Genomic DNA, 11,755 nt, shown 5'->3' with positions numbered 1-11,755 from the left:
GATGGTGATCCTCTTCCTGATCCCACACATTATCGCCATCTTGTTGGGAGTCTTGTTTATCTTGCTGTCACTCGTCCTGATATTTCTTATCCTGTTCATATTCTGAGTCAGTTTGTCTCAGCTCCTACCACCGTTCACTACAATCATCTCCTCCGTGTTCTTCGTTATCTTCGTGGCACGATCACTCGTCGCCTTTTCTTTCCTAGTTCCAGCTCTCTCCAGTTCCAGTGCTACTCGGATGCCACGTGGGCGAGTGATCCTACAGATCTTCGTTCACTTTCTGCTTACTGTGTGTTTCTTGGTGGTTCGCTTGTTGCTTGGAAGACGAAGAAACAGGTAGCGGTTTCACGTTCGAGTGTTGAGGCTGAGTTGCGGGCTATGGCTTTGTTGATTGCTGAGGTGACCTGGTTACGGTGGTTGCTTGCAGATTTTGGGGTCTCTGTTACGACACCCACTCCACTTTTGTCAGACAGTACAGGTGCTATCAGTATTGCACGTGATCCGGTCAAGCATGAGCTAACCAAGCATATTGGTGTTGATGTTTTTTATACACGTGCTTAGGTGCAGGATGAGGTTGTTGCGGTTCATTATGTGCCTTCAGATTTGCAGTTGGCGGATTTCTTTACAAAGGCACAAACTCGAGCGCAGCATGACTTTTTACTCTCCAAACTCAGTGTTGTGGATCCACCATGAGTTTGAGGGGGGGGGGGGAGGGGGTGTTAGAGTATATATCTGTATATATGTATATTGTAGTTTCTTCATATGTTAGAGGGCTTCCTGCATATTTGCGCGTGTACATGTACTATATATTGTGGCTTTTGACCCCCCGGTAATACAACAAGCATATTATCCTAGCAAATGTTACTATTGCAGTTGAGAATAGTTCACGAAACCAAAGACAATATCTTAGGTGGAGCTTGAATCAATTACCACAAATATGTTTTGTGGCGATCATGTGCACCACTACACCTGGTATAGTGTGTCAGTTATATATTGACGTAACAATTTTTTTCGACACCATTGTTCCAGAAAATAAGAGGCCTATAAATTCTTTCAATGTCAAACATTGTAAATTCTTTCAATGTTCAAGTGCACAACTGGACAGAACAACACACATAGAGGAGCGGACAACGGAAGTGGCGAGTCCTCAACTCCTCATGGCTTAGCCGTCGGGTCCGGGAAGTTGAATCCGGGAATGGTGGGCATGTGCACGGCCGGCTTCCACGGCATGCCCGGGAACGACGGCAGGTGCATCTCCGGGAACAGCGGCATCTTAAAGTTTTGCAGCAACGGCGGCAGTTCTGGCACCGGTAGTTCTGGCATCGGCGGCAGCTCCGGCACGGTCAGGTGCGGAAACGGCATGGACCCCGCGGACGACGGCTCTTCTTCCTTGGGCGGATCAGAGGCCTCCACCTCCTGCAGGTTTCTCGCCGCGCTGCTCATGGCGACGCACGAGAGGAGCAGCGCGAGGAGGAAGACGAGGGCGCCGGTGCTCCTCGAAGCCATGCTGTTGCAGCTAGCTGTCGGTTGGTGTGGCTAATTAACCTTGGATATGTGATGCTCGATAACAAGTCTGCATGGTACTTATATAGCCACGACTCAGCGTGTCGCGGTAGAGTCCGGTACTTTGGAGCCAGGTTGGTCATCTGCCGTATGTGGACGGGGTACGTGTAGGTGCAGTTGGTTTAGACGATCCGGTGTGCTCTTTTGGGTTTTGGTTTCGATGCCATGGGTGTATGCACCATGCATGTCAATGGGAGCAGGTACTACTACAATCACACATGCATAATGTACAGTTGTAATTAGGCCATCTGTTAAGAAGAAACGGCCTGACTCACTAAAGGGGGTGTCAGGTCGTAGAAGAACCAAAAAGCATGGACTGGGCGGTTGGCATCCAAGTCTAGCTAATTCAGACCTAATAACGACGCATTGGAACAATCGCGTTCTTCCTATCGGTGGCCAACTCCCCCCCCCCCCCCCCCCCCCCTCCCCTTTCCATTTTGTTACAGGGTTGGGTTTCATAATAAGAAAGAAAATATGGAGAGGAAAATGTTTCATCCCGTCTTCCCCTAGGGCGACTCCACAAAACCTAACTCCGACCTCCACCTCCCCGCCCACCCCCCACCCACCACCCACGCGCGACTCGGCGGGCCTGATTCTACCAGCCTGCGAGGCGGGAGGTGCGGGGGTCTCCCGTGCTAGCGACGGAGGCTCGGCTTTGGTTGGGCGGTGACAGCGCGGCGGCGTGGCCGCGGTGCTGCGGGGCCAAGGGATGACATGCGGCGGCAGGGCACGCCAGCCAAGCCTGTTCGACCAAGATTTGGGCCCTTTTGGGCCCCATCTAGTTCAGGGGTGGGCAACTCTGCCCTATGGTCCGTATGTTCTGAAGGAGGCCATGAAGAGTCCAGTGTTGGGGTTTGCGGCGATGGCGTCCAGCCTATTGTAGAGTGGCGTCGGTCTATACTAGCCCGATCTGGTCTCGCGGAACTCTCATGGAACTGGCGTGTCTCCACTGGGATTTACGGCCCTGCTGGCCCGGCCGGACCCAACTGGGATTGGTGTGATTGTGAATGCGTCCGGTCGACTACCACCTTGGCAGTGGAGGTAGTTCCCAACCACGCAACTGCAGTGCCGCTGGCCTCGATTCAAGCCACTTTTTGTCTCTACCTTGCAGGCCTCGTGATGGTAACCGTTGTGATACGATGATGGAGGCTTCGTGATCGTAGTGGTGCAGGTTCGCAGGTGGCGAGTTTGGTGGTGTCGAGGCCGAGTGCTCATAGGCTTCCGGTGCGACAGATCGCCCGGGGGTTGTGGATAGGTTTTTTAGAGAGAAATCCTTGTCGACTCGCCCGACACCGACGCGGTACCACCCGTGGGTGGCACCATTCCTTCCTGGAGGGCTTCGTGGCTACGTACCCTTCGTCCACTTCCCTCTGTGTGCCGAGGGAAACACTAGGACCATCTAGTCCGGGCAGCAGCATGGTCATTTTACTTCTTGAATGTGATGCTTGGTATGTGACGATCCGGTGCTGGGAACGTGGTGGCACTTCTGCAGAATGCGCAACGGTTGTGGTCACCTTCATTTATCTGATCCGCCTCTGTCTCCATTTTGTTTTTTCTTTTCTTATTTTGGGCGTCTATTTGCTGCTGCCCCAACATTTTCTTTCGTCACAATACTTGTGGTTGTATTACTCATAGTTGTATCATGTCGTTGATATATTAATATAGCGGAGCAAAAGCTTGTTAAAAACACCCACCAACGAAACTACTGGTAATTGAGGTCTCCTAAATAGAGAATTCTAAAATTTTGAAATTCCATATATAGTTAATTAGCATTTGGTTTCTCTTGCAAAAAAAAAAAGACCAACCAGGACTAGCCCTTGGTGGCATATTTGCTTAGCTAAGATTGTGTGTTCGAGTCCACCTCAGGTCTTTAACATTTGTAAATTTTTTAATTTTTTGGATGAACTGAAATACAGTTGATCCATAATATTATTTTATATGTCATTTATAGTAAGATGATTTGGTTTTGTTATTTGGCAAATTGGATGCATGACTGCTTATGGCACTCTGAACTCGATAACAATTGTGAGGTGACACACCGAAGTAGAGCAAAGTTGGCTAGACTTAAAGTTGGTGGGGGTCATCCATGATGCCCCCCCCCCCCCCCGCCCCCACCCCCACCCACACAACCACACAACCAGTTCGGACTTGCATGGAATTTGTACACCATAAAATCATGGTCCAAATGAAAAAAAAATCCACCATCTTTGAAAATGTAGGTAGTTTTAGACGATGACACTAATTTATACAAAAAGAATGTTGTGTGAAATAAAATGTAGTATACCATAAGAAAATATATGCATATTTCAGAATTGGTTTACAAACAAATGATCAGACATGAAATAATAACTTAGACAAATGCTAAAGCTGATAAGATTTGGGACGGAGAAAAAGTACAGTAGAAATTTAACACTCCAGTCAAACTGACTTTTGTATCATGGTTCCCCTTGGACTTGAAGTTAAGAGTTGGCACGTGGGAGGCCGCCCATATGGTTACAACTTACAACGATGATTTGCATGGTGAACTGTGCCGGATATTTCTTAGAAGCTTTTTGGACATGGAGAACTTCTTCAACTCCACTGCACAAAATTATGTTCATCAAAAAACATAATTTCCACTATATACATTCATAGATATTAGTACATTTTCCATAGAAGTTGGTGAACATAGAGACGATTTATGTAGAAAAAAAGCTAGAACTTCGAATTTGATGAACTTAGAATAAAAGACAAGTTTAAGGGTTAGGACGTGTGACACTGTCGTGCTACAACATATATAGTCTGCTAACATGGGTGATAGCTATGCATACTCATCTCACCATTGGATCTTCTATAGGGAGCACAATACCAACCTTAAGGGAGCACACGGCGTCAGCCCTCCTGTTAATAACACAACAAGAATCCACACCATTTTTTTTGCGGTACACAACTTTGTTGGGTGGCATTTTCGTGTTCCACACGCCGACGAAAATGATGTATCAACCACTATTTTTTTGCACCGCCGACATTTGTTGTTTTATAAACTTTGGAAGCAGGCAAATACCACAAACAAAAATGAAAACCATACCACGGTCCAAAAATTATACCAAAACAACAACCAAGTGTCGGTCACGGTTGTTTATTTTTGAAACTGTCGGAGCAGGCAAATCCCGTTCACCAAAATAGCCTACTATTCCACGGCCAATCTATAACAAAATAACAACCAAGCTCGGTCAAGGTTGTGTATTTTTCAAACTGTCCTCATCAGCCAAAATGACAACCATAGCACGGGCAGAAATGGTAGCCGTGTTCTTACTGCCATTTTGGTATTTGTTCTCCAATGACAACATGCGATTATATGTCCACATACCCAGCGTCGTACTCATTCCCAGTTGGTTTGTTTGCTAGACATATAAAGCTTCAAAAATCGTCTTTTCTAAGCACTAGATCCTGATAAAAGTGCAAGTAGCCTCGCACGTTATTTTTCATCAACGATGCCGCCGGCCGTTGAGGACGAAGAGCATCATCCAAGTCCCACCAAATCCGCTCGAGCTCTAGTCGCCAGCCTAGGCGACCTGCCAGATGAGATGATTTCAGCTGTCTTGGCCGCTGCAGCTGCCTCCGCCGACTCACCGGCAGACCTTCTCTCCGCTATCATGACGTAAGATACTCCCTGTTTTCATTTGATGTCCCTCATGGTTTTACATTTTTTGCGGCCTCGGAGCCCACACATTTCCCCTCTCACAATGCTCTTTTAAATATAGGTGCAAGAATGTTTTTTCGTTGGGCTGGGGTGCATCAGTCATCAATAATGCATCCCCCCTCATCGCGATCCATGTGAAATCATGGTGTCTTGGCGCCAAGCAATTCTTGCAACATTTGCAATGACGCCGGGAACCTCGATGCATCATTCATACTTGGGATGGTAAGCTAGAAGTTTCCTTTAACTTTGACAGGATTTTTATTTTTTCGGTGGATATGTGGACGCGAGGTTTGATTCATTGAGGGCACCATTTGTTTTTCGCAGATCTTGTACCTGGACGGGGAGAACCGCCACGGCAACGTCCTCAACGAGTACTTGTACCTCTCCGGCCGCGTCGACATGCGCGCGGTCGAGACGACCGTCCAGCACCTCACATCGGCTCCGGCGCATGGACCTCAGGACGGAGAACAACCCCTACATCAGCTTCGTCTACACACGCTTCCAGGAGCGCGCCACGGCCGTCTCCCACAGCAACACCGCAAGCCTCGCCAGGGCGCGCGGTGACGGCGTCCTGGCTCGCGTCTGCGGCACCATTGCCGCCGACGATAAGCGCCACGAGATAGCCTACGCCCGCATCGTGGAGCAGCAGCTGCGGCTCGACCCGCATGGCGCGTGCTGTGTATGACTTCTTCATGCCGCCAGCCAACAAGAAGGAGGAGCAACATCTCAGATTCGATGATCTGCCGGATGATATGGTGGTCTCCATAATTGTTGATGTTGCTGCATCCGCCGGGTCGCTGGCCGACCTAGCAGGGGTTACCATGATGTAAGATCCTCGTACGCAAGAACAATAGATTATCGTCTCTCTTTTTTTAGGATGCTACTGCAGGTGCAAAAATGTTTGGAAGCTAGGACACAACAATTTCGTTCTCAAGAAGGCGTCGCAGCTGTGCCTCACCGTCCATGCAAGAGAGCGGACTCCGGCAACCTTGACGCCTCCTATACACTTGGCATGGTATGCTAGTAACTTTGATTTGCATAATGCCTGGTCAGTCCTTTTTATTCTTTTTTACGCTTTTAGATCTTGTTATACTTGCGGCCGTTGTCGGTTGTCACAAGGAGGCGATCTACTCGATGGCCATCATCGTGTTCAACAGCAGTGTCGACATCAGGGAGAGCCGCGTCATCCTTGCCGGCGCCGCGCTGTGCGTGCGCACGGCCTCACTTGGCCAGGTGATGCGCTACGCGAGCTTGGGCACTGCGTGCATGATGGATACGGCGTGGAACGCTCGATTCCCGACTAGCGCCATGAAGTCAAGACGTGGCGTTTTGTGTTTTTACTGATGGCAGCTGTTGCAAAGCTTCAATAATGTATCAATTTTTTTGCACGCGTTTTTAGCGATAGTTAGATTGAATCTTCAGCTAAGTTAGCAAGAATGAATTGTATGCCTTTGGCACATTTAGCTTCCATGGAAGACGATTTATGTTTCGGTTTCTGTAATGTTTCACACGTGTTTTCTTTGAGATGCACGTCTACTATTTCCAAAAACTAGCTTCCTAATCCCCTAAATTAATTGCATAGCAAACATTTTTTGCCTTACTGTATACAAGGCAGTGAGCCAGGATTTTATGGCTGCCAGCAGAAGCAAAAAAAGATTCTACTGTTCAAAATTTTGTGATTTTATGAGAGATTTCACAAATTGCCATGATGCCGCCAGGATTTGAGATTGCGTTTTGATTTTGAGCTTTTCGCACTATGGAGCAAAACTACACCGACGACGTTTCCACCGCCTTGATCTATCAATGCCCCCAATATATAGCACGCTTTTTATTCGTACAAAGGGCTCACGGTTCTGCTTTTCCAAAATGACAATCATGCCATGACCACGGTAGAATTAAAATACTAGAACGATTATATAGTCTTTTTCATCGGCTTAATGTTGATTTTCTTGAACGACAACCATCATACGGCATGGTGGCGGCGTCAACATATGAATATTTCATCAGCTTTTAAAAAGGTGTCAAGTTTTAGAAAAAAACACTTCGACGTCGGCTAATATATGATCGCATTTCTCTAGGTTTCGATGATCTTTCCTTCGCATAAATCATCTGAGGATAATCACTATGTAGGACATGAACAGTCAATTTTTCCTATTGTTGGCAAAAGAAGAACTTGTGTGGATATGGGGTGGGTTTCTAGTTTAACCTTTTTGATCCAGCATGCAGCTGATAACAAAGAAAAGGAAAGACACAACCGAAGTTTTTTGTCAATACATTTTAAACAACCGTTACAAAGTTAGTTTCGAGTGACCTCACTCCCTCGTTGGCATCGCAAATGCACAAAAAAAACCAGAAAACAACGGCCAGATGATAACACATACGGAAAGTGAACCACGGATAAAAAACGCCATGCATTTCGTGTATTTTTAGTCGGACGCAAACAGATGCCAACCATACCGCATGAGAGTTTTGGAATCAGACCACACTGAGTAACAAATTGCCAACCGCTGCAATACGGGAAAAAAATGGTGCATACACACCAAGACAGGGGTGTCCTTTTTTCAGTGATGAAAACTACGGTTTTTTTGCAGCGCTGTTTTTATTGCTGTTTCGCTATAATTCAACCGTTCGTGTTGCGCGAGAAAGATTCAAAGAACATGACGCCGTCACACGGGGTGAATTGCTTTTTGTTTGATCTGTACCTGGTGGAACTGGGAACCACACTATCCAACGGTTTCCAGGCTATGCATAGCTACCACCCTTGGTAGCAAATCCGCGTCGATATATATATATATATATATATATATATATATATATATATATATATATATAACTTTCTGTCGAACTTACCTGAACTTCCCGTTTTCTTCAGAGGTACTGATTATACCTCGAATTTCTCAACCATTTGTCGGAACCATGCAAATGATATACCGTTGGATAGATAATGAAAAACCGCAACTTTTTCATGTTCACACTTTTCACCGATTTTGCACGGTTTAAATTTAATTTTGAAAATACCAAAACGCTTCTAATAACCAGAAAACGAACTTTTAGATCGACTTTCGAATCGCTTATCGAAACTGTGCAAATGATATACCGTTGGAAAGATAATGAAATTGCGCAGCTTTTTCATGTTTTATGTTTTTTCGAAATCCTCACAGTTTTTGAACAATTTTGAAAATACCGAAATTCGGACGTACTCAAAAAATGAGCGGACAGTGATTTGGATGATTTGTTTCAACCGTATGTCGGAATGATGCAAATGATATGGCGTTGGAAAGCTATGGACTAGGCGCAACTTTCTTATTCCAATTGTTTTCTCTAATTTATTACAGTTTAAGAGAATAACTCGAATTACTGTCCGCCTATTTTATGTGACGGGCACCAAATGATTTCCCCACGATTTCCATGCAGTATATTTAAATAATGGAAATGATATACGGTTGGAAAGCTGTCAAAATGGCACATCTTTTTCGTATCTACCATTTTTGCTAATCCGAACAGTTTAAATCTAATTTTAGAAGTTTTGGTATCATGTTTTCGATATATTTTGTGGGATAACAATGTGAATTTGATGGATTAGATCCATTTATTTGTTGTAAAATGTTGTAGGTAATGAAATTAGACATATACTCTACCATATAAAGCTTTTGGTGACAATGATTGAGGTGTTCATTGATCAAATCGATGAGATTTGGACAATAGATTTCCGCCCCGTAAAAACAGAGCATTGAACTTTCCTCGACATGAAGTTGTACTTATCGGGCAATGCGGTTGTACTTATCGGCACTGTTTCACGAAAGTGTTTAGAAAAATGACAATAATTTTCTCGTACGGTGTCCGTTTAAGGTCTATGGACACACAAAATGCACATCACAAACCACGCACATCTGAACTTCCTGCAAAATGTCCTTGTACTTCATGGCCTTCGTGGTTGTACTTCTCGGAAATTTTTGGATTCTTGTGTGTTTTACAATAATTAAACATGTATGTTTCAGAATGATAATTTAGATTGTCCCTACACTCTATTTAATATATTCTGCACTTCTCGGATCTTAATATTGGAACTTCCCAACCTTGCTATGTGAACTTATGTGGGAGTATTTTTTTTGAATACTTTTAGTTCCTATAATTACCGCCTGTACTTCCTGTAGTCTCTATGTGTACTTCTTCGAATCACTTCTTGTACTTCCTCACAGAAGACGGGATTATTTTGTTTTTTCCACATTTAAATTTTGTGGATTATTTTGTTTTTTCCACATTTAAATTTTGTTGGTTTTCTTGTACTTCCTATAGTAAGTGTGTGTACTGCTTACGTTGAGTGGTTGTACTTCTCTTTGTCAAGTATTTGAACTTCCTCACGGGTTGTGGTATTATTTTGTTTTTTCCACGTTTAGATTTTGTTTTTTGCTTGTACTTCCTATATTAAGTGGGTGTACTACTTATGTCGAATGGTTGTACTTCTCGCAGTCAAGTATTTGAACTTCCTCGCGGGTGGTGGTGTTATTTTGTTTTTCTACATTTAGATTTTGTCGGTTTTATTGTACTTCCTATATTAATTGGGTGTACTGCTTATGTCGAATGGTTGTACTTCTCGGTGCTGTTTCACGAAATGGTTCATTAAAACAACTATAATTTTCTCGTATGGTGTCCGTTTGAGGTCCACGACCACACAAAATGCTCAGCACAACCACACGCATATGAACTTCCCGCGACATGCCCTAGTACTTCTTGTACTTCGTGGTTGTACTTCCCTTAATTTTTTTTGATACTAGTGTGTTTTGCAAACACTAAACATGTGTGCTTCGGCATGATAATTTTAGATTGTCCCTACACTCTATTTACGGGATTCTGCACTTCCTGGATCTTAATCTTTGAACTTCACACCGTTGCTATATGAACTTATGTGGGAGTATTTTCTTTGGATACTTTGTAGTTTCTGTAATTACCGCTTGTACTTCTTGTAGTCTCTGCTTGTTCTTCTCGGAATCAATGCTTGTACTTCCTCGCGGATGATGTTATTATTATTTTTCTACATTTGGATATTGCCGGTTTTCTTGTACTTCCTATATTAAGTGGGTGTACTGCTCGTGTCGACTGGTTGTACTTCATCGTCAAGTATATAAACTTCCACGCGGGTGACGAGGTTATTTTGTTTTTTCTACATTTGGATTTTGTCGGCTTTCTTGTACTTCATATAGTAAGTGCATGTACTACTCGTGTCAAATGGTTATACTTATCGTTGTCAAGTATTTAAACTTCCTCCCTAATGATGGGATTATTTTGGTGTTTCTACATTCAGATATTATACTTCCCACTAAATCTTGTCTGTACTTCTTAGCACTTCCCATGCAGTTTTTTAGGAATGTATTTAACGTCAAATGTTTTACACCTAATACCCATGCCCTCCCCGAAAAAAAATGATACTCATTACAAGTTATGTGTATTGCATGTCGGATGCAAGTGTACTGCTTGGCGACATAAAATATCACCAAAACTAAAATCAAGACAGTTGGATAGAATCAATCACAACTACTCCCTCCGATCTGAATAGATCAACGCGGTGTTGAGGCAAGTCTAGCGTGTAGGCGTTAGACCAGCGTCGATTAAATGCGACTAGACGTAGTAAAAGACAACAATGTTTAGGATAAATATAATGTTGGTCGATGCAAGCACACGCACACGATCGAGTAGATTCAACACATACTCACACACACAAACAAATGCAACAATACAAGGCAGCAATACATGTTTGTTGGAATTTTTTTCTTCTATTTTCCCGTGACATGTCTGCTGCTTACAGCTGGTAACCACTAAGAGTGAACATGTATGCTGCCTACAGCAAAAGATTCTTTTTCTTTTTTTTTCCCGTGAACTTTCCTTCCTATTTTTACTTGTACTTCGGAAACTAGAAATCCTGCACCTATGCGACTTGACCTATTGCTAAATTTGAGCAGTACGCAAATCTAAATTTGGGCAATAATCTTTTCGAGAATCACACTGTGTTGCTGCTACATTCCAACAATAAGAAGAACATTAACTGCTCCCACTGAATTTGAGCAGTACAATAGTGTACGCTTCAGATAAGTCTGCGTCAACACGGATCCTAGAAGTGGCTGTGGTCCAGTTCGGTGGTGTTCCTCTGGACATATACAACACCGGAAAGTCAAGTCGGTGGTGTCGGATGACGAGAAGGAATAACTATGGCCTATGTGCGGCTCCGGTGCCTCGAGCACCCAGCCGATTGGCCGAAGACCAACACTGTCGGCGAGCGTATGTGCGACAATTATCTGTCCACTGCTAGAACTAATTTTTCTGTCGAAAATTCACGTCCATGCTACATATGTCTATCTTCTATCAGACAGCTAACATACGTTTAGGTCTAAGAAAAAAACAAGACAATGATATTTATGCCGATTGTACTTCCTAGTGTGAATGCGTGTATTGTTGTCGTTCGAATCAAAGACTAAACTAGCAGCAACAGTCGGTTCTTGTCCACGCTACATGAGC

General features: G+C 44.1%; 1 protein-coding gene across 1 annotated transcript; it reads right to left on the bottom strand.

Annotated features, from left to right (window-relative positions):
- Nucleotides 1–940: 940 nt before the first annotated feature.
- On the bottom strand, nt 941–1,539 carry LOC127330038 (uncharacterized). Its single transcript, XM_051356402.2, has one exon. It carries the CDS (start codon nt 1,504–1,506, stop codon nt 1,156–1,158), a length of 351 nt encoding a protein of 116 aa, XP_051212362.1. The 5' UTR covers nt 1,507–1,539; the 3' UTR covers nt 941–1,155.
- Nucleotides 1,540–11,755: the final 10,216 nt, after the last annotated feature.

This window comes from Lolium perenne, chromosome 2 (genome assembly GCF_019359855.2).
Source record: "Lolium perenne isolate Kyuss_39 chromosome 2, Kyuss_2.0, whole genome shotgun sequence".
Lineage (NCBI taxonomy): Eukaryota > Viridiplantae > Streptophyta > Magnoliopsida > Poales > Poaceae > Lolium > Lolium perenne.
Note: the sequence above shows the minus strand (reverse complement) of the source record. Positions and strands in the feature narration are given on the sequence as shown.

Bases quoted from the DNA above. Each gene is read 5' to 3' on its own strand.
- LOC127330038 (XM_051356402.2), bottom strand. From the start codon at position 1,506: ATGGCTTCGAGGAGCACCGGCGCCCTCGTCTTCCTCCTCGCGCTGCTC.